We start from the raw sequence: 27,953 nt of genomic DNA, 5'->3' as shown, positions 1-27,953 counted from the left end.
AGGGAACAGGCTTACTCTCCATGGAGAAGGTGGTGTGGCCTGAGGAGGGCCAGCAGAGCGATGTCTCGTGCCCGGGTCTGAGGGCAGTGTTACTAATGATAACGAAGTCTCATAACGTTAGGTTCCTTGGGCCTTTCCTTTCTCTTGGCTGTTTATATTATCTTGAGATAATATATTATCTGAGATTAAGACTAACAGCCTCTGTCTGGGACGAAGACATCTAGGCGGGATGATTCTGAGATGGGCTTTAGGGGAGCTTTGCTGGGCTGTTAGACTTTGGGTACAGTGGGCCTAAAAGGGACTATTGCTGGAGAAATGCAGGCAAAATAAGTGATGGGAGCTCTAGTTCGTTTCCTTTCGTGTTCTATTCTTTTCTCCCTGGTTGACTGCCTATCCATCATCCCTTACTTAGGAATATTCTGGGTTTTGGAGGCATTTCCCTCTTTTATCCCACAACTTCCTTCTACTTAGTCTCTTCTGTGTCCTCATTCTCTAATGTTCTGAAGGCCACTATATTCCCAGGTCTGTCCAGAGCCTGAGTTGGAGCTGCCTTCTCCCACCCTGACAGTGGACCTTTTGTGGAGCGAGTATCTTCAACAGAAAATCCTAATCTCAGTGAGTGCTGACTGCCATCCATCCAGATCAGTGGAAGGGTGAGTTTGGTCTCTTAGGGGAGACAAAAGCTCTAGAGGCTAGGTCCGCCTCACTTGCCAAACCAACCAACTCACCCTTTACCCAGCTTGTATCTGCAGGTGGGTTGGAGGGGCTGCTCAGCGCTGAGTTTGAAGCGTGAATTCTAGAGATTGTCAGCCAGACCTGGGTTGGAATACTGGCTCACCTTCTTATGAGCTGTGTAAACTGGGCAAATCACGTCACCACTTTGGGCCTCAGTTTCCCATCTCCAAAATCTATAATATGGGGAGACTAGTAAATACATCCTAAGGCCATTAGGAGACTTAATGAGAAAGTTGACAAAAAACCTCTTAGTTTTGCAGTGGCAAGCACATAACAGCAGCTCAAAAAAAAAAATCAACTGTTATTAATACTTCCCACTCCTGTTGATAGTATCCCTCCAGTCTCTAGGCTTGGAGCCATGGCATGATCTTTGACACTGCTTTCTGTACCTACTGCTACCACCTGGGTTGAGGGTCATATTTCAAACAGTCCCTTTCCTACCGATCTCTTCTCCTTTCCATCTTTTCTGTATGTTGCTATATTCACTTTCCTAAATCATTCTTTGGTCATGTCCTTTCCCTCTTCTAAAACATTCTGGGGGTTGCTATTGCCCACTACATAAAACAGCCTCACCCGTTCAGCCCTCCTAAATGTAGCCCTAGTCCTATTCTTCTGCCATGATTTCCCAGGACCCAAAATGTGGTTGCTTTATTTGTGGATTTTGGTAGATATCTTGGGTTCCAAATTCAGTTTGTTTCGTTCTTTTAGTTGTGTAACCCTGGACAGGGCTTTAACTGCCTTTGAGTGCCTGTGTTCTCATCCTGGGGGTAGTAATATTACTCAATTAGAATGACTTTGCCTTCCTCCCAGACCATTTTCCATGTGATAGCACCCTACCAATGTTTAATCTTTCACCATTGCAGCTCATGCCCAGGACATTCTTCGCCCTTCTCTTTTGAGGGATGTCTCAAGGTCTACATCCTCCTGGTTGGATGATAGGAGCCAAGATTCAATGATGTTCTGAAATAAGGAAAACAAGGGGAAGGAAGAGTGGTGGTAGAAGAGGAGGAAAAATAAGAATCTGATCCCTGCTGGGCGCGGTGGCTCACGCCTGTAATCACAGCACTTTGGGAGGCCAAGGTGGGTGGATCACCTGAGGTCAGGAGTTCAAGACCAGCCTGGTCAACAAGGTGAAACCCCATCTCTACTAAAAATACAAAAATTAGTTGGGTGTGGTGGTGGGTGCCTGCAATCCCAGCTACTTTGGAAGCTGAGGCAGGAGCTGAGATAGCACCACTGCACTGCAGCCTGGGTGACAGAGAGCCCATCTCAATAAAAAAAAAAAAAAAATCTAATCTCCTCTCTGCTCTCCTGGGAATACACTGAAGATTTTGAGATTAAGTAACCACAAATTTTACTTATTTCAAATTGTGTTTTTAATGGCTGACCAGAGTGATCTTCGGGTCACAGAAGAGAGTCTGGTGGCAGACATGCCCACTAGGAGGTCTGCTCCATATCAGCATAGGCTGGAGGGTGGAGGCTGACATGTGCTAAATGAAGAGGCTGTTTAAGGGAACATTGGAGGGTAAGCAAGGGCTCAGCCCTGGGCACAGCACCACAGTGGACGGAGACAGCGGCAATTCTCTGTGCCAGGTAAACACCCTACCTGGTGAGTGAGGCAGGGTGGAGGGTTGGGCCTTGCACTGGAAGGTAGTCACAGCTAGGGACTTCTTGAGCCCCTTTTTGTGACATCTCTCCTCCGCAAAGCTGCAACCCTGCGTTTCTATATTCCTGCATAATGCCATACCAGATATATAACATGCATCACATCATTCAATGTTGCAAGTTCCATCGGATATAGATATTATTTTCCCTCTTTTGGAGACAGTAAAACTGAGGCTCAAAAATTTAAATTACTTGTCCAAACCCATGCCACTGGTAAGAGGCAGGTCTAGGATCTGCAAACCCGAAAGCTCCACTCCACATTGAGTAATGGGTGTAGATCCCATTAGTGATCTACACCATTTCTCACAGGCTTTGGCATGTAAAAGAAAGCAACAGGGCCAGTGGAAGAGCAGGTCTTGTTCAGAGCAGGCTTTCTCTGTGAGCTTCAGGGCAAGGAATCTTCCCTGGGAGGAAGTAAATGGGCTCCAGATGGTTAACAAATGCAGTCTTGGAGTAACAGTTTTATTTCAAACCAGAGGAATATAGTTTGGATTTACCAAAGCTATGAACAGGTGAGTGGGTGGTGGGAAAGAGAGAGGATTACTCAGTTTCAAAATGATTTTCCTTGGCTGGAGAAGAATTCTCTTGGCTTGATTGGAGACTAGAGGAGCAGGGAAATAGATGCAGAAGGAAACAGAAGTCAAACCTGCCACTGATTACACATTGTGAGAAGTGATTAGGTGGTGGTTGACAAAATTACCTTTATAGAGAAAAGCCTGAAAAACACATCACTCGTATTTGCATAGCATTTCACACCTTACAAAGCCCATATATTAACCTGTTGTCTCCTAGAATCTCTGAGCTGGAGGGTACCTGGACCAGCAGTTTCCAAGCCTGGCTGACATCTGGGTCATCTGGGGAGCTTTGTAACGATCCCCAGATATCACCAGACCCAGGAAATCAGAGTCTCTATGGATGGCAGGCTGGGGGGTTAAATGTGCCCCTGGGGCTTCCCATGGTGATCTGGATTTGGGCATTGCCAATCTCCATCAGGACAACTGCCAACGCCTCTGACCTGGACCCTGCAGTGGGCTCTTCACTGAGCTCCAGTCCTCCCATATCCAGGCCCTTCTCCATTCTGCCACCAGACAGAAGTTCCCTAAAACACATGGAGTCAGGTCCCACCCCTGCTCCCAGATAGGAGAAAGCCTGGCACTTTGGGGGAGCTGCAGAGCAGTGTGTCTAGACCTCATGCTCGGACCCCGGCTACTCCTCATGCAAGGCTCCTCCTCTGTGAAATGTTTCCTGATTTCACCCCTGCCTGCGGAGCAGGTGCTGTGGATCTTCTATTATTATAGCAATGCTCGGAGGGTCATGTCATTATTTGATTACAGAACCATTTATCTGCACAAAACTGTGGGCGAGGGAATCTTCGGGGCAGGGGCTATGCCTTGTTCATTTCTGTATCCCTGGAGCACATGGTAGGAGCTCTATAAACACCGGCTGAATGAACACACGCATGCTGGCACCTTGAGCTATCATTGATATGCATTTTAGATCAAGAAGGTCTCAGGAATAGATGGGTTTAGGGTGAGCTCTCCTTGCTCAAAGGCCTAATAGCCCAGCTAAATAGCTTACTCTATTTACTACAAATTAAGAGGAGCCTCGGGCTAAAGAGATTGCTTAGGAACTAGAAGGCTCTGCTTTGGGTTTGATACCACTTGTTCCATGACCACTTAATGTTTTTGAAATAATCTCATTTCAAACATTATTAATAATACTGCTTTGTATGTTAAAGGATGTCACGGTTTGCTAATGGACTTTAATTCATCCTCCACATCTCTGATGGGTAGGAAGGTCTCCCTCCCTTTTCCTGGCAGCAGGCCTGATGCAGCCAGGGTGCAGGCAGAGCTGGTGGCAAGGTGCCAGCGGAGAACTCTGGCACCCTGCTTTGTCAGCCAGCTCATTCCACTGCCAGACCCTCGGGAAAGGGCCTTGGCTCCTGGGTCCTGAAACTCAAATACTTAAGGATGAGGACAAAGGCCTTGGGCTGAGACATGCCAGGGGCTAGACAGGTTATAGGTCACTTTGGAAGTGCTCAGGATTTGAGGCCTGAGGTCTGAATTTAAATCCTAGTTTTCCTTGAGACTTTGAGAAAGTTATTCAGTGTCTCGGAACCTTGATACTTTCATTTGTTAATGGGTGTAATACTTGTGTCTTCCTTACTGGGTTGTCTTGAGGATTAAATGGCACAATTATGTCAGAGGGCTTAGCAGGTGGCTAAGTGCTACACACACACACACACACACACACACACACACACACACACGTGGCTGGTTATTACCCCTTGAGGCTGAGCCCCAGGGAACCCTCTTCGCAGCTGGGCAGAGGGCTTTGGTGGGGAAGTAGAAGAGCCCACTCTGCTCCTAGGTCCATAACCTGGGTTCTTTGTGCACGGCACTCAGGCCTGCAGCCCAGATTGGTGGCTGGCCCCAAGAGTCTTTCTTTCGGGTTGAATAGGACATACAACTTATGCCTGGCTCTGAATCTACCCTGGGGAGACCCGAGACCCTGGTGCGTCACAGCTGCTGTCCTGAGGGTGAGGGAGCTCAGAAGAGCCTAGCCAAGGCTGGTGGGAAGGAGCATCCACTCCAGGTTAGGGCCTGTGTGGCTCTGGGAGCCTTTTGTGATGTGTTAGTCGGTACTAAGTGGCTATTTGGATTAAAACGACATAACGTCGTTTTAACAACTTGGTCAAGATTAAAAAGTATAAATTACTAGCCCATTTTTGGCAGGGGAGTGGGGAAATGGTCACCAGCATACACTAGTAGAACCTCCCTAGAAGGCGATTTGGCAACATACACCAGTCTTAAAGATCAAGGGCTCAGCAATTCCACTTCAAGCATTTCCCGGAAGGAAATAATTATGGTTACGTGAAGACGTCAACTCAATGATGTTCACTGCAGCATTATATACGAAGGGAAATCTGTCAGCAATCAAATTCCTTAACAACGGGGGAAGTTAAATAAACTATGGCACATGTAGAATACCATGGAAAAATAATATTATCGAATATTGCTGAGCAAGCAGGCTACAAAACAGTATTAGTAAATGACACTCTTTAAATATGTTTCTGTCAAGCAAAACAAATATGTGTACATATAGCCTATTAAAAGGCCTGGAATAATACGTCCTAAAGTGCTAACAATTTTTTTAAGGGGTGGAATTAGGGGTTATTTCTCCATCGTTTTTCAGTGTTTTAAAGGTTTTACCTGAACTCAAACACCATTTATACATGGTTAAGAGATCATTTTTATGACCCCTCTCCACTCCCCCAAAACAAAAACAAACCCAAACCAAACCTGGAGTGTGGGCTGGGCTGCCGGAGGCTCAGAATCCCCGGCTACCCCCGAGAGAGCAGGCTGCAGAACGAAAACCCAGGGAATGCCCTTTTGATCTCCGTCTTCACGTTCTCTCATTTTATCAAAGAAAACCTCAGCTGGAAGACGTGGGTCTTCAGGAGAGAATGTGCTTCAGAGACTTCCACTCACAGTTTAGAAATGCCTGTATTTATAGCTTGTGCAGTGACCTTTCTCATCGACCACAATTTATGGTTTCTTAATTGGTTTTCTGGAAACAAGCAGTGGTAACTTATATACTAGGCAAGGGAGGAGCAAATCTAATCAGTTGCCAGGGTGAGGGTTGGGTGGGGGATGGAGTGGGGGGTGGGAGTTGTGGACCAGGGTGGGGGATGGAGTGGGGGGTGGGAGTCGTGGACCAGGGTGGGGGATGGAGTGGGGGGTGGGAGTTGTGGACCAGGGTGGGGGATGGAGTAGGGGGTGGGAGTTGTGGACCAGGGTGGGGGATGGAGTGGGGGGGGTGGGAGTTGTGGACCAGGGTAGGGGATGGAGTGGGGGGTGGGAGTTGTGGACCAGGGTGGGGGATGGAGTGGGGGGGGTGGGAGTTGTGGACCAGGGTGGGGGATGGAGTGGGGGGTGGGAGTTGTGGACCAGGGTGGGGGATGGAGTGGGGGGGGTGGGAGTTGTGGACCAGGGTAGGGGATGGAGTGGGGGGTGGGAGTTGTGGACCAGGGTGGGGGATGGAGTGGGGGGGGTGGGAGTTGTGGACCAGGGTAGGGGATGGAGTGGGGGGTGGGAGTTGTGGACCAGGGTAGGGGATGGAGTAGGGGGTGGGAGTTGTGGGCCAGGGTAGGGGATGGAGTGGGGGGTGGGAGTTGTGGACCAGGGTGGGGGATGGAGTGGGGGGTGGGAGTCGTGGACCAGGGGAGGCTGGATGTGTTCTCTTCACAACAGCCTTCCTGACACACTGAATTACTGCGCCTTTAATTGAGCTGGTGAATCACAGTGAGATGCTGGAGAAGCTGGGCTCTAAATGAATAATCTCTTGATGTTCTATATTTATTTGTCCTCCCACAGTGACGTCCATGGCCAAATTCTAAGGTTGGGCAGCTTTTCTTTGACATTTGGGACTACCTGCCGGGTATCCAGGCAACAGAAGAGTCCAGTTTACCCAAGAGAATTGAAGGGACAGAGATGAGGAGGATTAAAGTCACTTGTTAAGTCAGTGAAATAAAGTCATCACAAGGAAAGCGACTGGAAGGAATACCCCACACCCCCAGCATCTAGATTTTATACACTGCGACATGTCACAATGCTAGGCTATCCTCTACCTGAAAGAAATGAGATGAGTATGCTTTGTCTTTTCGGGGCATATAATAGGAATTCAGCAAATGTTAGTCTATTTTTCCTTCTAATTTTGTGTTTCATGTGCGCAGGTTTTGTGCTTTCTCAAGATAAGCCCTTCAAGGGAAGATGCTATACTGTTTTCTCTGGGTCTGTTATGTAGGTATATAGGGCAATGCTGGACCAAGCAGGAAGGGACTATTGAAGGTTACACTGGAGACATGCCTGCCACGTGCCAGGCACTGCGTTAACTGTGAATTTAGTTCACCCTCACAACAGATTCTGTAATGCAGAACTGTCTTTATTTTCAGAGGATACAACAGGTTCAGAAAGATTAACTTGTCTAGTAAGTGACTTGTCTCCAACATCCAGTAAGTGACAGAGCTGGTATGTGAACTTATGCAGCGTGGCTCTGCATCTTAAACTCTTACCTCCTCCACCACTGATCTCAAAGAGGAGGCAGGTTTGGCTCAAGGTCAGGGCATGGGCAAGTTGAGCTGTGGCCAGGTTATTCCTGGTGAAGGCACGAGGTTCTGGAAGGCCCAAGATGATGGGTGGAGGGCAGGCTTGTTACCAATTATACCCAACCCTGAATTGCACCCTAGCCTTCCAGGAAGCCTCCACTTGGTCTGGTCACAACAGACCACAGCCAGCCTATGCAGAAGGATCAGACTCTTGATGGCCTCAGAGGTGGCAGGAATCTCACCTGTATCTCTCTCCCTCGGGACTTAAGCAAATTCCTGAGCCAGATAGGTATAATCGGGAAAATGTTCCTTATAGCCAACTAGCATATCCCATCAGGAAATACAATTCATTTTAGTTTCTTTTTTTTTTTTCATTACTCTATTGTATAAAATTTGGGAAGTATAAAAAAAGTGCAAAGTGTGTGGCAGTCCTACATAGTGGCTGATGGTTCACAGACAGGATCAGATTCTGGATTTGCTACTTAATATCTATGTAGCCATGGGTCACCTTTTAAACCTTTCCATACCTCACTTTTCTTATATACTAGGTAAGATTATCTTTTCCTATTCTACTATTTCAACAGGATGTCATAGGGCAGGAAAAATAAAAAAAGGTGTTGATCAGCTATTTTAAATTAGAATACTTTTTAATGCACTTTTAGACAATAAACATTGCCATACTATTTTCCCAAAGGGTTTTACAAAATTTCACTGCCACCTAGCAACATAGGAGTTGTACCACAATCTTATCAACATAAGGTCAATGTTAGGATGGGTCATTAAACCCAATAAACATTAGTTATTAACAGTAATCAACTCACTTTCCAGAAGCAGCAACAGTTAAGTCTTTCCCCATGTTTCTACTCAGTCTTTTCCACATATTTTATTCTTCAGATAGTTGAGACTATGCTGTCTGTACAGTTTGGCATTCTGCTTTTTAAATGAATGAATGGCTTTTTCTTTTCTTTTTGTTTTTGAGACAGAGTTTCACTCTTGCTGCCCAGGCTGGAGTGCAATGGCATGATCTCGGCTCGCTGCAACCTCCACCTCTGGGTTCAAGCAATTCTTCTGCCTCAGCCTCCCAAGTAGCTGGGATTACAGGCATGCACCACCATGCCAGGCTAATTTTGTATATGAATGAATGAATGGCTTTCAAACCATCCAAGTGGTTTGGGATACAAGTTGCTGAAAATGCACACAGGCCCAGGACAGAAGGGCCAACTGTTAGCACAGTTTGAAGAAACAGCACCAGCTAGGGGTGGGAGGTCTGGATTGCAATGCCGACATTGCCTCTAAGGGTTGGATATTCCAGAGAAATTTTCTCAACTTCTCTAGGAAACAGTTGCCTCCTCTGTAACATGAAGGCATGGACTCAGGACATTTAATGATTGCTCTGGCCCTAATGTTCTTTATTCTCAAACCAAGAAGGTGCCTGACAGAGTGGCTTAGAACTTTGGCTTCTGGAAAGGGGAGGAGATGGCAGCAGCTTCAGGGTGCCTGGGAAGGATGATGGGCACAAGAAACTGTCCAGAACCCTGGTCAACGGCCTCTGAGAATCCAGATCCTGCGAGCAAAGCCCACCAGGCCAGCCTTACCAGTACCAGAGGAATCTCCACCCCGTCCTGCTTGCACAAGCTTTCCCACCAAATGAGAAGATGCTCCTGTGCAGCCTGGACCACATCACCAGGCCTCACTGTGTCCCTGCCGACCGGCCCTTCTGGGCCCCTTCACCCCTTCCCTGTCTCTGCCCCCACAGCCTTACATTAGTGTCCGCCTCATCCCCTCTACATTGGTTAATTCAATGAGTCCCAGGTCTGTTAAATTAAGCCCACTGCTGCCCCTGCCAGAATCCTCTAACAGCTCTAATTGGAAAAACAGCCTCAGCCTCTGCCTATCAAAGCTGATTATATCCATGCGCACAGAGGCCTGGTCCTTGTCCGGGATGCTCACTCCACCCGGCCCGTGAGATCATCTCGCCTGTTCCCCAGGGCTGTCTGCCAGGTGCAAAGGAGTCAGCCTGGTAGAGGCGCCTTCTCCACATCAAGGAGCAGCAGCTGGCCTCCCAAGCCAGCTCTGATAGCATAAACAAGTTTGTGCTCATCACAGGGAACTGGAAAACAACTTGTGTTCGAAGCAAGACGTCTTTTTTTTTTTTTTTTTTTTTTGGTACGGAGTCTTACTCTGTTGCCCAGGCTAGAGTGCAGCAGCACCATCTTGGCTCACTGCAACCTCCACCCCCTGGGTTCTAAGTGATTCTCCTGCCTCAGCCTTCCAAGTAGGTGGGATTACAGGCACCTGCCACCATGCCTGGCTAATTTTTATACTTTTAGTAGAGACAGGGTTTCACCATGTTGACCAGGCTGGTCTTGAACTCCTGACCTAGTGATCCTCCCGCCTGGGCCTCCCAAAGTGCTGGGATTACAGGCGTGAGCCACCGCACCCGGCCAAGACCTCATTTTTAACTAAGCTGCATTCACCACCCTCATCCCTGCAATCCCAGCAGAATCTCTCACACTGGAGGCAAGGATTTACTCCAAGAAAAGGTACACTTGCCCCAGGGAGCCATCCCAAGACAGCATAGTCCAAGCATGTACTAATTCCTAGGGGCCTGCTCATTTGAACCCCTTTCTCGGGGGTCAGAGCAGTCAACCAACTGAGAACTCTGAGAACTCTGAGGAGAACTCTGAGAACTCTGAGAACTCTGCATACTGCAGCTAGATGTGGGAGGAGGGGAGATCAGAGAGAAGTGAAATCCTGCCGCCACATAAACCAGTGGGTTTTAAAAATATTTTCTGAGGTAAAATGTATGTAAGATTCACATTGTCACCATCTGAAAGTGTACAATTCAGTAGTTTTTAGGATAACCACCATATTGTTCAACCATCATCACTATCAGATTCCAGAATATTTTCATCACCCTAAAAAGAAACTCTGTTCCTAGTAGGCAGTCATGCCCCATCCTCCTCTCCCATCCAGGTCCTGGCAACCATGAATCTACTTTCACTCTCTGTTCAGCCACTCGTTGTAAAGCCATCATGTATGCTTGCATTTCTCCCCTCGTCTCTATAGTTTTCATAACTGAGTACCACCAGACCTTTGCATGGAGCAGCATCAGATGCTTTTACTTCTGAGTTCTCAAAACACTTAAATACTGCAGTTTCCTTGGTTCTTGCTGCATATTATAATCAGCAAATGCCCTCTGTCCCGTCAACACCAAAATGTTGAGAATACTCTGGTTCTTTGATGAAAGTCTGGTAATACAGCTCTGGTCTAACTGATGTAACAGGGTAGCATTCGAAGTTTAGCCAATCTCAAGAACCTTATTTTGTCATGAAGAATGAGGCATTTTAGGCAAACATAAGAAAGCACAAAGACAGTTAATGCAAACTGTCTTGGGGCAGGTACCTGTGTAGGAATCATACAATCTTTAGCAAGTATCAAAATCACCTGGAGGACCTGTTAAAATGTGAATTGCTGGCCCCAGCCCAAGTTTCTGATTCAGCGGGTCTCAGGTGAGTCTTGAGAATGCTCATTTCTAACATGTTCCCAGGTGATGCTGATGGTGCTCATCTGGGGACCACAATTCGAGAACCACTGGCATAGTTACCACCCCTATATTGACTAATGGTCACAGCAAGGAAGAACCATCCCCCCAGCTTATGCATTTGGCTTTGTTTCGATTTCACTTCTTTAGGCTAACTGATAAGGTTGAAGTCTTATCTTGATGATGGTCACTGGCAAATAACACTGCTTGTATTTCTACAAGTACGTTTTATGTTCAAAATTTTCCATTTCACACTTAGGAGCCAAGATCAGCAATTCCTTTATGTGCTTTCAACAGGGTATAATCAAGTAATAAATAATTTCCTTTCTGAATAGAAGTGTGATTGTGGATTATTTTATCCTGCCAGTTATGGTCAATCTTTGAGATCTTTACTCATAACATAAATATACATTTGCATCGTCCTGTGCCTTTTGGCCCATTATCTAGAGGGCTCTCTCCCTTGAATACGTGTCATAGTATTCACATGAACCTGCCTGGCCCCAACTGCCCATGTCTTGTACTCCCAGGGACAGAGCCATGAGTCAGACTTTGGGTCACGGCCAGGCCATTCTTCAGAGCATGCAATCTTTGTGAAAACAACCATTTATAGTTTTATATTATTTTCATATTATCTAACATAAAGCTCAAAACAACCTTCTCACATAAACTGGGCTAGTATTTCAAAGCTATTTAGCACGTACATAAACTGTGGCTCAGTTTACTGAGGTGATTTGCCCAAGATGTTCCAGTTAGTGGTGAAGCCAGGCCTCTAACCAACATATCCTCCACTTTCTCATTCACATGGATTCCCAGAGTTAAAGCTGCACTGATCTTTATGAAGGCCCTGAGACCACCACTTGAAAACAACATAAGTCTGTTTATCTACAGTAAGACAGTAAAAGCCCATGTGAGCCGGTAAGCAGGAAAGAGGAATGCGTATTACCATTCGGTTTTTAGTCTCAAATGTCTAGAAAGCCAAGACCATGCTCCCTGGAACAACGGTCTGTTCATTCAACGAATACATCATCTTGCCACTGCCTGAGCTCTTTCTCCGAGAAACCGGGTCCCACTGGGGCTTTTAAGGCTTTTAGGAGGGAGCAGGTCTCTATGCTGGCCAAGAGTCACCCACAGTCCCAAAATCCCACCGGCTGTCATTAAAGTATCAGGGGCCAGAGAGGCTCTCCTAGGCCTGCTTTAATCACAAACTGAAGCCATGATCCTGACTACTGCAGCCCGCTTCATTCATATCCCCCCGACCCCTGGCCTAGGCTAACGCCTTCTTCAAAAAGGCTGAAATCCAACCTATTCCTTCTACTCCTGCTACCAAACACCCTGGTTCAGGGTCTGGTCACCCCTCACAGACTGCTGCCAGGATAAAATATTTTATTTTGATATGACTTTTGTTGATCCCGTTCTAATAATATAAATATTGGTAAAGATAAAAGTGTAAGGAAAATAAAAATGACCCAGATTCTTATACCCAAATTAATCACCATTAATATTTTCCATCATTTTTCGATATGAGTGTACACTGAGAGCATTTAATTTTATAAGTAACTTTCTAAAACATAACTAGGTTGCTGTCCTGCCTAAACCTTTTGAAGGCTCCTCCAGCCTGAGATGAAACCTAAATATTCCCTGCCTTCCCGCGTCAGCCTTCTCTCTCGTTATGAACCTCCCTCCCAAACCCTGTGACTGACTCTAGCTCAGAGCCTGTATCAGGCCTCTGTCTGTCTGGCTATGCCCCAGTGTTTGAAGAAACACTGTTACCAGGTGGGTTGTACCCAGCCCCACTACAAGCCCCTTGGCACCTATTTCCTTACACCCTTCCCCCACCCCTCACGCCTTATACATGTATGTTAACTGCACAGCCCTGCAGGCCTTTGAGTTTGTGGCCTGAGTGTCTAGCTATACTGATCCATGTACCTTTCCGCACACCTGCCTTTGCTCAAGAGATTGCCCTTGCCTGGAATGCTACTATCCTTCCTACCACCGCTTGTGAGGAAATCCAGATCCAATTCTCATTTTTTTCAGATCCCATGGTCCGTAAAACATCTTCCTTCCCTCTGCTCCTGGGGCACGCAGTGCTCTACTCCACTTCTTTGCATGAACTGCAGACTCACATAAGCACATGTTCCCTCACCCTCTGGAATTCCTAGCGGCCTGGGATCACCCCATTTGGCCTTTTATTCCATAAAATGCTGTTCACAAGTAGGTGCTTGGGGTCGGCGGAACTGAAACTGATCACAGCTGTGTAAGGCCTTGGGCTCACCCATTTTCACCTGATGGTCCTGGGGTGCTGTCTCTTCCTTGGAGTCAGGGATAGTGGGGCGTGAGGAGGCTGCTCTGGCCTCCTCATGATCTTACCTGGGTCAGCCCTGGGTTCTGCGCTCACAGTTCATGGCAGGAAGACATCTGTATTCACAACTATCCAACCTAAAGAGGATTTTAGGTGCTTCAGAAATCCAGATGGTTCCCAACTTATAATTTTTTCCACTCTGTCGCCCAGGCTAGAGTGCAGTGGTGCGATCTCCGCTCACTACAAGCTCCGCCTCCCAGGTTCACGCCATTCTCCTGCCTCAGTCTCCTGAATAGCTGGGACTACAGGCACCTGCCACCGCGCCCGGCTAATTTTTTGTATTTTTAGTAGAGACGGGGTTTCACTGTGTTAGCCAGGATGGTCTCGATCTCCTGACCTCATGATCCGCCCGCCTCGGCCTCCCAAACTGCTGGGATTACAGGCGTCAGCCACTGCGCCCGGTCAATTTTTTGACTTTATAATGGATTTGTCAAGGTATGACATGCATTTTGAAGTGATGATGGGCTTATGGGAACATAACCCCATCATAGTCCAGGAGCATCTGTACACTCAGTGGGATAAAAATGGAATGAAGATCGCAGCAAGGGTAGCATAGCAACATGCAGCCAGTTATAAGGCTAGTCTACAGAACTGCAGGACATGAGCTGCAGATTTAACTCTGAGCTTCTTAGCAACCAACGTGAAAAGAGAAATACAGTCAATTAAACCAAATCACAGTGTGGAGGAGCTTAGTTTTTCTTTCCACTAAGTTTGAGAGGAATTTCTCCTGAGGATCCTCTTAAAGGGGAGGCTGAGAGCTACAGGTGAAAGCTGTTACTACACCATTAGATATTTAAAAAGCAGCTTCTTACTGTATCTCCCAGGGGAGTCTGAGGACCTGACACCCAGGTACCGCTCTTTGAAGGGAGTGTACCGGGAAGCAGCAGTGTTCAAACCTTCAGTTTTCTGGCCGGTGACGTTGATCTGGAGCTTGGGGCATGTGCAGCAGCACGTCAGAACCGCTGCCCAGAGCCCGGGAGGTCCGAGAGGCTCTTCGGGTCTGTGGGGGGTGGTGCACGGAGGCTCATCTCACTGAGCTCCTGGCCTCCTTGTCCAACTCACCCACAGCATTTCTGCCTTTTTATGTTTTTACATGTTAGAGTTTAGGGTCAGCTGTTTGACAAAAGAGTTTTGCATCAAAAACTGAAGTTTAAAAACCTGTCTTGAGTAATATTTCTCTTCACTGAGCTTTTGAGAAGCATTTGCTGACATAATGTAAATTCATGTTTGAAGTTTTTGGGCAAAAACTTAAGTGGATTTCCATTCTTAGGTGTGTACCCAGAAGATGGGTATTCAAACAAATACAGGTACCTGCACGTTCAGAGCACCACTATTCACAAGAGCAAAAAGGTGGAAACAGGCCATGTGTTCATGGTTGGAGGAATGGATCAAAAATTGTGGGAGGTTCATACAATGCAACGCTACTCAGTCATGGAACAGAATGGCATTCTGATGCATGCTACAACATGGACGAACCTCCAAGACAGGTTAAGTGAAAAGAGCCATTCACAAAAGTTCACCTATTGCATAATTCCATTCGCGTAAAATTTCCAGAATAGTCAAATGCATAGACAGGGTACAGCTTGGGGAGAACTGCTTAATGGGTAAATACAATAGGGTTTTATTTTGGAACGATAGCAATGTGACACTAAGTAGGGGTAGTGGTTGTACAACACTGCGAATGTGCTGCCACTGAACTGTACACTTTGAAATGGTGCTTGTATGATATATGAATTTCACTTGAATACATTAAACAGATTTAAATTAAACAGATAGATTAAACAGGGAAAATCATCAATATTGCCAATTAAAGACCATTTCACATTTTGACAGTTGACCAGGCAGAGGGTAGGCCTGGCATCCTCATGGAAATGAAGAGGCTTTGTCGGGGCTGATACACACACTTACCTCTTTATCAGGCAGGGCTGAGGGATAAGTGACCGTAAGTGAATGCTACAGCAGTAAAGTTGTAGGTGGTTTCTCTTTTTTTTTTTTTTTTTGAAATGGAGTCTTGTTCTGTAGCCCTGGCTGGAGTACAATGGTGTGATCTCAGCTCACTGCAACCTCCAACTCCCAGGTTTAAGTGATTCTTCTGCCTCAGCCTCCCAAGTAGCTGGGATTACAGGTGTGCACCACCATGCCCAGCTAATTTTTGTATTTTTAGTAGAGATGGGGTTTTGCCATGTTGGCCAGGTCTCGAACTCCTGGCCTCAAATGATCAACTCACCTCGGCCACCCAATGAAGTGCTGGGATTACAGATGTGAGCCACTGCACCTGGCCAGAAGGTGGTTTCTCTTTCATGTGATTCCTGGCCACAATTTACACTGCTCTTATCTCTTCAGCACCTGGCACAGAATAAGCTGTCCAAGAAATACTGACTCGTTGACTAGACCAGCACCAAGTGTAGGCCTCTTATTTTGAATCTATGATGCACCTATTTCCCAAACCCTTATATGTAACTATTTCCCAAACCCTTATATGTAACTATTTCCCTAATGCCACCCAACCCCCACCCCATCTGATCAATTCATTCAGGCTTGTCTGCTTTTGAATTTATAGCAAAGAATTAATGTGAATAAATCTTCTCTGTCAAGGACCCCGGCGGGGTATTCTGAGGGTAGTAAAATTCAGCCTCACCTCAATAGAGTTACTTCATACGCTCACACTTATCTTTGTCCTGTTCTTTACTGCTAGATTAAAGGTCGGCCCCAGCTCTTTTCCTGAGGGTCCTCAAAGTATTCTCTGGGCATCTGTCCACACTCATAAGACAACACATTCTTTTATGTTTTCATCCATCTATCCTACTGATATTTATTGAATACTGAGTGTGAGTGTCGATCATATGCCAGGCACTGTACCAGCCTATAACTGGGGCTAAAATTAGACAAAACAAGCAAGGCTCCCCTCAACAGGAAACTACAGACACTAGCCACAATTATAAGTGCGCTGGGCTTTCACAGGGGGAACTGCGATTGAGGCAAGAGAATAGCATTTCACGCTGACTTCTTAGGGCGCGGTGGCTCAAGCCTGTAATCCCAGCACTTTGGGAGGCCGAGACAGGCGGATCATGAGGTCAGGAGATCGAGACCATCCTGGCTAACACGGTGAAACCCCGTCTCTACTAAAAAATACAAAAAACTAGCCGGGCGAGGTGGCGGGCGCCTGTAGTCCCAGCTACTCGGGAGGCTGAGGCAGGAGAATGGTCTAAACCCGGGAGGCGGAGCTTGCAGTGAGCTGAGATCCGGCCACTGCACCCCAGCCTGGGCGACAGAGCAAGACTCTGTCTCAAAAAAAAAAAAAAAAAAAAAAAAAAAAAAAAAAAAAGAACTAAATTGAAAGGAAAACCCTAACTTTCCACGCCTAAGTAACAAAAGGACCAGAGGCTACTCCCTTTGCAAATTCCCACCTTTTCTGCCTGGCAGATGGGAAACTGGCTGTCTGCAACAATCAGACTGATTGCAGGCTGAGTCTTCGTTTGCATAGAAGTGCAACTTTGTAACTTCACCTTAGCCTCTGATTGGTTGCTTTTTGCAACCAATCGGATGTTTGCACAGGAGTGCGACCTTTGTAACTTCACTTCAGCCTCTGACCCAATGTGGGCCACCACTTCATTTAAATGAGGTGAGAGTCAAGTGGCCAATGGGGAGCCTCTAGTGGGTATTTGGACCCAAGAAGATTCTGCATCCAGGCCCTTGAGCTTGCTGCTGGCTGTTTGGGCCAACTCCCACAATGTGGAGTGTATTTTCATTTTCAATAAATCCCTGCTTTCATTCTTTTGTTGCTTCATTCTTTTGTTGCTTCATTCTTTCCTTGCTTTGCTGTGCGTTTCGTCCAATTCTTTGTTCAAAACGCCAAGAACCTGGATAACTTACAGTCAAGATCCTCTACCGGTAACACTTTCGGAATGTTTTTCGGTGGAACAGTTGGGCCCGGGGGCTGAGGGAAACTCTCCCTAGCTTGAGGGATTCACTCAGCCAGGACTAAGAATGAGGTCAATGGGGACAGCATGGAGACGAGTTCGTTCAGGGTCTGCGGGTGGAAACAGGCTGTCCTGGCCATGACTTCTGCTTGGACTGAAAGATGCTCAGGACATCTCACCCCACAGGGAACCGGGAGGATCAGTGTCGCTTCCATCAGCTCAGCCCACCAGTCAAAGCTCAGTGCATTCTCACCCGCTCTTCTGCTCTAGCTGCTTCCCTGCGGTACCCAGCCCTTACCTTCAACTCCCTCAGCACTCCTCCTCCAGCCTCCCACTCTCTGTATCACTGGGGCTCATTCTCAGCTTCTAGGAGCTTGTGGCTGCCTTTGAGAATCTGATGAAGGCTATGGACATTCTTCCTGGAGAAAAAAGCACACAGGGAATTCTGCCTACAAGTTTAGAAAATTCATGAAACCCCTAAAGCCCATCCTTGGAGCCCCCACCCCCGGCCCACTTCCCTGGGAGTCCATGGGTTCAGGACTGGGACGGCCAGACCGGTAGCCCAAGAAGCCTCTCACATTCCATCAGGCCTGGCTGCCCGCAGCACCCCTCAGCTGGCAGCACCTGCCCTGCAACGTGTGTGTCCCTCCTCGGGGCAACCGAGAGTCTCAGAGAGCTGTTGTGGAAAAGCCTCGGGCAGCGTTCCGGCTTAGCACAAGCTCCTGACAAGTGGTTTAATTCCTTCCCCATGGGGGCACAGTGAGGTTCAGCAAGTCTGCCCAGGGGTGAGAAAGCAGCTGGTGCTGGCTGATGCCTTAAGGAAGAGAGCTCCAGAACATGGACAAAGATGAACAGGATGGAGTTCTTTAAAAACCACTTGGAAATATGCTTCAGTACTTCCTGCTGTCACTGCAGTCACTACAGCAACCTGCAGGTCTCCAAAGTCCCTCTTTGCTCACTGCCCCTTTCAATTAGACAAAGCCATTTTCATTCTCTGTTCAGTGGGCAACATGCCTGCAAATACCGGTGCTTTCTCAGAACAGAGGCTTCTGAAGGTAAGAGATGTCCATTTCAGTGGCTCTCTTCAGGGCCGTGTAGGTGAAGAGGCAAGTGCTTCACAAATACCAGCCACAGCTTTGGGGCCTGCTCTCTAGAAGTCGATGCTTTAATGCAGTCAGCACTAACCCAGCAAGGTATGGACTGCTTAGGAAGCACCTTACTGCCAAGTCACGAAGGCCTCGATTATGCTGAGAACCTTGGACTTCTTATAGCGGGGAACAGGTTAGATTTACGGCAGAGACACTAGTTGCTTATGACACCTCCCCTCTCTCATTTTTGCTTCTTCAATGTTTTATTTTGAGACAGCTGTAGATTTACGTGCATTTGTAAGAAATAGTACAGATGCCATATACTCCTCACCCAGTTTCCCCCAATGGTAACATCTTGCAAAACTGTAGTGCAATATCACACCAGGAAATTGACACTGATACAATCTAGTGACATTTGGATTTCTCCAGTTTTACATGAACATATGCATGTGTGCACGCGTATGTGTGCATGTATATATTTAGCTCTATGCAGTTCTATCACTTGTGTAGATTCATGACGACCACCACCACAGTCAAGATACAGAACAGTTCTATCATAAGGATGCCTGGTGCTACCCTTTGGTAGCCACAGTCACTTCCTTCTCTCCCCACCCCCTGATAACTATCAATCTATTTTCCATTTCTATAATTTTGTCATTTCAAGAATGGTATATAAATTGGATCATATAATGCTATATGTAAAATTTTGAAAGAACTTCAATTTTTAGCTGAGTATATTGCCACCCAGAACAAAAAACTATTTCTCAGCTTCCCTTGTATGACCATGTGACCAAATTCTGACTAACTGGATTTAAGTAGAAGTGTTATTTGGGTCTGCTGGGAAGGTTGCTTAAATGGAGGGAGCTGACTCAGCTGGAAGAGTCCCCCTTTTGGCTCTTGTGCTTTTTCTTTTGGTCTGTATTAAGATATGATGGCTGGAGTTCTAGCAGCCATCTTGAACCAAGAGGTAACTAACCTTAGTGATAGAGCAAGCCATGTACACAGGGATGAGTGACATGATCAGAAGAACGGATGGGAAGTTCAGGAAGCCAGGGTAAGAGTGCTGAGTGAGAGACCAGTTAGGAAGCATTGCAATAACCTAGGTAAGAGATGACAGCAGCTTGAACTAGGGTAGTGGCCATGGCCATGAATGAGCAAATATGAGGTATTTAGGAGGCAAATTCAATCACAGCGTTGGTTGGATATAGGTGGTGAGAAAAAGGGAAGAATGAGGGATGAAAGAGGCCAAGCATGGTGGCTGACACCTGTAATCCCAGCACTTTGGGAGGCGGAGGCAGGCGGATCATGAGGTCAGGAGATTGAAACCATCCTGGCTAACGTGGTGAAACCCTGTCTGTACTAAAAATACAAAAAAAAAAAAAAAAAAAAAAAAAATTAGCCGGGCATAGTGGCAGGCGCCTGTAGTCCCAGCTACTCGAGAGGCAGGAGAATGGCGTGAACCTGGGAGGCAGAGCTTGCAGTCAGCCGAGATCGCGCCACTGCACTCCAACCTGGGCAACAGAGTGACACTCCATCTCAAAAAAAAAAAAAAAAAAAAAAAAGAGGGACGAAAGAGTAAATGAATACTTAAACAAATGAACAAAAGAACGTATTTACTTCGCGATACAGCCAAACTGTTTATAAGTAAGGAAGCAGGTGACTGCCAACTGCCTCTGGTGGAGAAGCACCCCAGAGGTGCTTTACTTCAGGATGGAAGGCCTGATCCCAGAGTATGGCCTGCCCCATGGATAAAGCTCAGCCCCTCACGCCACTGCCACCTCTGCCACGGGGCTACACAAATCTGCTAGTGCCATTCCCACAGCCTGCAGGGATTTTTGTTTGTTTTTACATTGCCTGCCCAATGGTGGTGGTACTTTATTTTCCACAGCTTACAATTGATAATAGTCAAAACGCCTCCTATTTCAGCAATAATCTGCTGAGTTCTTGGAGAGTGGGAGGCAGGTGTGACCTATCCAAATGTAAGGTGAAAAGAGTTTTTTAAGATTCAAACATTTTTATTTTAGAAAATTTCTGTAATCCCAGAACTTTGGGAGGCCAAGGCAGGAGGACCATTTGAGCCCAGGACTTCAAGACCAACCTGGACAGTGTAGTGAGATCCCATCTCTACCAAAAAAAAAAATTTAAAAGTTAGCCAGGCGTGGTGGCACACACCTGTGGTCCCAGCTGCTCAGGAGGCTATGATGGGAGAATAGTTTAAGCCCAGGAGTTTGAGGCTGCAGTGAGTCACGATCACGCCACTGCACTCCAGCCTGGGTGAGAGAGCAAGACCCTGTCTCAAAGTAAGTGAGTAAATAAATATATATAAAATTTCACACATATACAAAAGTAGAGAGAATGCTATAATGAGCCCCCAGCCTTGTTTCATCCACACCTTCCAACAATGATTTTGAAACATAACCTAGACATCATGTTTAATTCATAATCATTTCAGTATGCATCTCTAAAAGTCTTTTAAAAAAAACATATAACACAACACCACTAATGCACTAAAACAAATGAACAATAATTCCTTAGTATCTTTAAAAATCCAGTGTCCAGGCCAGATGTGGTGTGGCTCATGCCTGTAATCCCAGCACTTTGGGAGGCAGAGACGGGCAGATCATGAGGTCAGGAGATTGAGACCATCCTGGCCAACATGGTGAAACCCCGTCTCTACTAAAAATACAAAAATTAGCCAAGTGTGGTGGCACATGCTTGTAATTCCAGCTACTTTGGAAGCTGAGGCAGAAGAATCGCTTGAACCCAGGAGGCAGAGAGGTTGCAGTGAGCCGAGACCGCACCACTGCACTCCAGCCTGGGCGACAGGAGCGAGACTCCGTCTCAAAAAAAAAAGAAAAGAAAAAAAAAAATCCAGTGTCCATACACATAAGACACTTGACCACACCAAAGCCAAAGCTGGATGTTCTTACGGGCACACAGTCATCAGGACTAACCCGGACACCATTACCGGCCCTGCAGCCTCTAGTAGTCTTGGAAAGTCTATTTTGACTAACCCCATGTTAGATCAGAGCCCCTAAATGCTGTTGCCAGAATCCAGGAGACAACAATAAAAACCTGTACAAACAGACATCATATTGGCTGTGTGGTCTTGGGCAGTTATTGCACACTTACTGGCTGTGTGGTCTTGGTCTTATTGACTGTGCAGTCTTTGTTTATGTGGGTGATGAGTTGCAAAATAAAGGGTTAAAAAAAAACTTCTGAGGAAGTGACCCGAATGTCTATCAATAGATGAACAGATAAAGAGATGTGGTATATCCATACAATGGAATATTATGCAGCCTTAAAAAAGAAGGAAATCTTGTCATGTGCTACAGCATGGATGGACATTATGCTAGATGAAATAAGACATTCACAAAAGAAGAAATACCATATGATTCCACTCATATGATGTATCTAAAGTAGTTAAAATCATACAAACAGAAAGTAGAAAAGGTGGTGGCCAAGGACTGAGGGAAGGGGAGAGGGGAGATTAGTGTTTAATGGTTACAGAGTTTCAATTTTTCAAGATGAAAATTGTCTAGAGATCTGTTGCCCAACAATATATATTATACTTAACACTACTGAACACTTACGAATGGTTAAAAGGGGAAATCAATTGTTGTGTGGTTTTCTTAACCACAATAAATTTTTTTAAAAAACTTCTGAGGTCCCTTCTGGCTATAGGAATTAGAGGGCCATCATGAAATTCTGGGATACTGTTACATTGACCTGTGTCGGGAGGGCATTGGAGCACCAGGATTCTCCTGCAGGGAGAGGGATGGGAGGGAAGCTGTACCTGCAGCAGTAGGCTGCAGGTAGGGGGTGCCCAAGCCTGGGCAGGCTCTGAAAGGTAGGAGGAGGGGTTTTCTCACCAAGAGAAACAAAAGAAAGTGGAAGCCTTTATCAAGGGCTGAGTGGTCCTCGGGGAACATTCTGGGAAAAAAGGAGAAGGCTCCCAGTTGGCTGAGAGCAGCCATGCGGGGGGATCTGAAGTGACAGATACAAATGTGTAGTACACTGGCAGCCGTGTGGGAGATTAAAAGTGCACAATGCTGAGAGCTGGCAGTGGAGGGAAGGGAGCTGGGGAAGGCTGAGTCCCTGAACGTCTTCCCAGGGCACCCGGTCTGTAGAGTGCTTTTAGTGCTCATTATCATAAGGCCATTTTTCAAACTAGCACAAGCCTGGCCTAAGGGAAGCCAGGCAACAGTGAGCAGGATTGGACTCGAACAAGTCCAGCCCCTTCTCTGTGACCTCTTCTGGGAAGGTTTCTCTGGAATCTGAGCATACCAGAGAGCGGAGGGCAGATTCACTGTACTAGACGGTCATATTGTCTTGGCGGACTGGGAGAAGGATGACAGGGAGGACTCCTGTTTGTAGCTTTGAAAAAGGAGTAAAGGCCGAGCACGGTGGTTCATGCCTGTAATCTCAGCAATTTGGGAGGCCGAGATGGGCAGATCACCTGAGGTCAGGAGTTCGAGACCAGCCTGACCAACATGTGAAACCCTGTCTCTACCAAAAGTACAAAAGTTAGCCGGGTGTGGTGGCGGGCACCTGTAATCACAGCTACTTGGGAGGCTGAGGCAGGAGAATCGCTTCAACCTGGGAGGTGGAGGTTGCAGTGAGCCAAGATTGTGCCATCGCACTCCAGCCTGGGCGACAAGAGTGAAAGTATGTCTCCAAACCAAAAAAAAAAAAAAAGAAAAGAAAAAAGAAAAAGGAGTAAAGTGCACCTCAAATGTGAGGGGCCATGGGGTGTAAAGAGAAAGTTCTGTCTATGCTGTGGGGTGTAAGAAGAAAGTTCCCCTTGATTCTCTGAAGGTTCACTGAAAAATCAACTCGAAAAAGGCAGATTGATTAGAGAAAAGGCATACACATTTATTTAATGTGTATCTGGGAGCCTTCAGAATGAGGACCCAAAGATACAAGGGGAAATTGTTCATTTTTATGCTTAGGTTCAACAAAGTATGGGCAGCTGTGTCGAAATATGATTGGACAAAAAGGGTCTGATCTAACGTTAATAGACTGAGTGGGGAAACGCAGCCAGGCCTGTGGGTCTGGATTCTTCTTGGCCCCTCTGAGCATGAAGTCCTTCCTCAGGGTGTGGGGCAGGGCCCTCTCTGGAATGGGGGGTCTCATGACCTACAGTCAAACAAGGTGGGTCAGATAATTTCTTTATGAGAAAGCAGAGGGCAAGCTAGGGTAATATTTTTAGGTTTCATAGCTGGCTTTGGGGAAAAGGGGTTCTGGTGTCATTCCCAGGCACTGGGGGGCACTACAGCCTTTGTCCACCATTCAAGGTAGCAAATCCATGGATGTGTGTGAGAGAGAGAGAGAGACTATTTAAGCAATAGTCTTGAACCAGCTCTGATATTTAAAATCAGCAAAAAAATTCCCAAAGCTCAATTCCTCAACCGCTGTTATTAACTTTACCTACAATACTCACCACAGATCTCAGCACTGGCCCCACAGACCTTTCATGCCCCGATGGCTTCACCACTCTCTGAGCTGCTCCCCTCAAACACTCTAAGCATATCTAAGCAACTCCCATCCCCGTCCCTGTCACGAATTCTATTTTAGGGTCCTCAGCTGGGCAAGAATATTACCGTCTTTTACTTAGATTTCCACAGGCTGACACATGATGTGGCCTGGCACCCACAGAGTGGTCCCAAACCGGCAGTATTTTTGGGAGCTTATTAGAAATGCAAAATTGTGGGCCCCACCCCAGACCTGCCGAATCAGAATCCACATCTAACAAAATTTAACAAGATGCCCAGGTGCTGTGTGTGCATGTTCAAGTCTGAGAGTACTGCACTCGGAGATCACATCCCACCTGCCTGCCATCCCCCAATCCTGCCAACAAGTGAAGTGGGGTGACATCCACTTTGACACAGAGCAAACCAGCCTCCACCAGCGGCAGCCATAGGGTGAGGAAGAAAGGGAAGAGGTGGACAAGGAAGGGGGTTGCTACGACGTGTGGAGTGCATTTAAATTTGGGGGCACTAAGATGAAATCTAAGGAGGCAGCCCATCAGTTCTGAGATCCCGTGATCTTTGTGATTCATCAACAGGCAGATGCTGACAAAGTAATCATGGCTAACAATTACTGAGCTCTTCTTATGAGACAGGCACTATTTTAAATAAAAGAGCATTTCACGTAGGGATTTATATAATTCACACAGCAACCTCTTGAGGTACAGATTGTCACTATCCTCATTTTACAGATGAGGCAACTGAGGCACAGAGAGGTCAAGTGATTTGCCCCAGGTCACAGGGATGTGTGCCAGAGCTGGTACTTGTACCCTAGCATGTGCCCAGAGCCCATGCTCTTAACGACCATGTAAGACCACCTCCAGAAACGCTCTCCCCTGACAGCTATTTCTCTGAAGCAGTTACACACCTCGAGGGTGAACAACCATCCTGGTTTGCCAAGGACTGAGGGGATTCTCTGGATTTCAAACTTTTAGTCCTAAAACTGGGAGAGTCCTTGACAAGTTGGTTACCCTATCAATACCTCGTCTACCATGGAAGGGTAACAGAAGGAAAATAAATCAAATTTAATAGGAAATCTTTGAGAGTACAGAATTTGAGCTGCTGGAGCATGGAATGAGAGGTTGAGCAAACTGTTTCCATTTGAAGAACCCCAAAGCCTATCCACAAGACTTTAAACAAGCCTCACTCCCCAATTATGGCTCAGTTTCTCTGCTCCTCAAAATAGGTATATTCTTATCTGCCTCGTCGTTCCCACCCCTTCTGCCCAGATGTCATGAGAATAAACCAGAGCCTGTTGCTAGTGCATGCAACACCACCAATGTCCTGAGACAAAGTGGGCAGATAAAAATACTGGCTAGTGTTTCCCTCGTCAAGGTCACCCACACCCACACGGGTGTTCCCATCATCTATTTTCTGCAGCACTGCCAGCCAGTTTTGTGACACTTGTTTCTTTTGAGCCCTGGGAAGAGTGCTTGATTGGTTCAGCTCTCTGTTTCACCTGAGAGTCGTTATGATTCCCCAAATAAAATACAAAGAGCGTGTGCTGTCTCTCTCCTCTTTGTGTGTGTGTAGTCTTTCAGAAATAATGTTTAAAAGCAGTTCCCCATCTGAGTTGGATGGGACTGGCAAAGAAGCAGTGGGAGGAATTCAAGGGGAGGAATTCAGACCCCTCCGCACACCCAGCTAAGTCCTCCAGGAGAGAAACTCTCCTCAGCCAAGGGAAGGCAGTTGTCTTGTACCCATTGCACAAGTCCAAGCATTAGGATTTCTCTGCCATTTTGGGGAGGAGGTCTGGTCTTCAGTTTCTGCATCTGGAAAATGGGACTTGCTACAACCTACCACCAGAAACCCTGTGTCTCCTCTCAGGCTGAGCTTAGAGTCCTCCAAAGTCTCCCATGCCCTTTCTCAGAAATCAGCTAAATCTTCAGGTCTTTTCTGATTAACCTTATTAGACTTGTGATTAAAGAATTACAAATTCTTAGAGCAGGAAAGTAGGAAAAAGTAGAGTGCATCCCAGCTGCCTTCATTTTTCAGAAGAAGCAACTAGCCAGTCTGGTGTTGTGCATCCCCTTTGCTCACAGGTTTTTTACAATTATTTCAAAGGCACTGCTCTGTAATGCTAAAGTCAGTGCATATTCTCTGTCCAAGGAAGCTGTTGTAGGAGACCAGAATGTGCCATGCCAAAACATGCCTCTTTGGCATAAGGATGATTTTGAGCTGATTATTTTGAGAAACAACAGATACAGGAGAAGTTCTGAAAACAGAGTAGAAGTTACCCTTTTGTAAGGGAAATTTACATCTATAAAGGAAATCACCATTTGTAAGGGTGTCTGTAGCAGGAAGAGAAGCATGACTAAATCACGAGAAAGTCTTATTAATGGAGCAGGCTTACATCTGCATAACAGACTTTATTCTGATAATTTGCCTGGTCATCTCCCCATAACTGGCCTCCCCCACACCCTTCTCTCTTTTGCCTTTAGCTGAAGATGATGTTTAAGCCTGAATTCTAAGCCATCTCTTTGAGATTTACTTATTTTTTCCCTAAGTATCTCCCAGGTAGAGATGAAGTATACACATTAACAAATTTCTGTTTGTTTTTCTCCTGTTGATCTGTCTTTTGTTACAGACAGTCCCAGCTATGAACTCTGAAAGGCAGAAGGAAAATTATTTTTTCCTCCCCTCCCCTGGTAACTCCTGCAAGATAAGGACCATCATCGTGTCGCCTGAAGTATTTCTCTCCTAGGCCCCCACAGTGTGTGTTCACAATGGCCTCATTCCCCTTGCTGGCTAATGCAGAGCTGAAAGAAGTTATATTCAAGCTTTTTCTTGCACAGCAAGGAGGATGACTAAGGAGCTAAGAGATGTGAACTGAAGCCTCCCTCACTGTCTACTTGCTGACCCAATAACCTATCCCGAGCATTCCTGAAGTTGGTGAAAACCAGCTCTTGACCTGATACAATCTTGAATTAAAAAAGAAAGCACTTCCCTCACACGTGCCCCAAGAAGCTGTGCCGTTTGGGCCTCCTCCTCCTCTGTGTCCCTAGACCATGGGTGAGGCCAGCAAACCGCCAGGACAGGGAAGGACCTTGTAAGCAATCTGCAAATGAAAACAGCAGACATCTAGCCTTGTGCATGGGAGCTCAACCAGGTGAGCACCTCTCCTCCCCCAGACCGTGACAGGACTGACTGACCCGCATACCCAGCATGATCCCAATTCTCTGCAGCCCTGGAAAAAAAGACTCTCCTGATGTTTACTCCCATCACAGGCATCTACTTTTTTTTTTTTTTTTTTTTTTTTTTTGAGACGGAGTCTCGCTCTGTAGCCCAGGCTGGAGTGCAGTGGCCGGATCTCAGCTCACTGCAAGCTCCGCCTCCCGGGTTCACGCCATTCTCCGGCCTCAGCCTCCCGAGTAGCTGGGACTACAGGCGCTGCCACCTCGCCCGGCTATTTTTTGTATTTCTTAGTAGAGACGGGGTTTCACCGTGTGAGCCAGGATGGTCTCGATCTCCTGACCTCGTGATCCGCCCATCTCGGCCTCCCAAAATGCTGGGATTACAGGCTTGAGCCACCGCGCCCGGCCAGGCATCTACTTTTAAATCTTGGGTAGGAAACAGAAAGAACCACTGAATCCTTGTCACATTCATTTGTAGCAACTATCTATGAGATAGGTTTCTAATGTGATTATCTCTCCCTGCCTTGATAGGATTATATGACCTTTTAAAACCATTCTTTCTTTTGTTCATTCATCCATCCATCCATTCAACAGGAGCATGTGGTATCTGCTTCCTGCCAAAATCAATAGGACATTTTCCAAGCTTTAAAATTCCTGGCCGTTAAGCAGCACCCTTTCAGTAGGGAAGTGGAGGAGTAGGGGGTGTTCAGTGCAGAAACGATATTAAAACACAAGCTCTGTGATTCACCAGCAATTCCTTCTGTCTGAGTCTCCGTTTCAACAGCTCTAAAATGGGAATAATTCCTCCCAAAGCTGCTGTGAGGTAAAAGGGAAGAATGTGTTTAGAGCTATACTCAATAGCTGATGCAAAAA

General features: G+C 46.5%; 1 protein-coding gene across 6 annotated transcripts in view; it reads right to left on the bottom strand.

Annotated features, from left to right (window-relative positions):
• The window catches only part of LOC112427209 (protein FAM163A), a 70,589-nt gene that overhangs the window by 24,138 nt on the left and 18,498 nt on the right, over positions 1 to 27,953 (bottom strand). Inside the window, exon 1 of one of the 6 annotated variants that reach the window (XM_024793666.2) lies at positions 17,629 to 27,435. The exons of 4 other annotated variants lie outside the window; for them this stretch is intronic. Coding sequence is in view for 1 of the 2 variants with exons in the window: in XM_024793663.2 (XP_024649431.1) it covers positions 1,573 to 1,603 (31 nt within the window). In the remaining variant the exon portion in view is untranslated. Of the gene's footprint in view, positions 1 to 1,572; positions 6,045 to 17,628; positions 27,436 to 27,953 lie in introns of those variants that run through there. One more of the 6 variants, XM_024793663.2, reaches the window with a different exon arrangement.

This window comes from Macaca nemestrina, chromosome 1, assembly GCF_043159975.1.
Source record: "Macaca nemestrina isolate mMacNem1 chromosome 1, mMacNem.hap1, whole genome shotgun sequence".
In the NCBI taxonomy this organism is placed as follows: Eukaryota; Metazoa; Chordata; class Mammalia; order Primates; family Cercopithecidae; genus Macaca; species Macaca nemestrina.
Note: the sequence above shows the minus strand (reverse complement) of the source record. Positions and strands in the feature narration are given on the sequence as shown.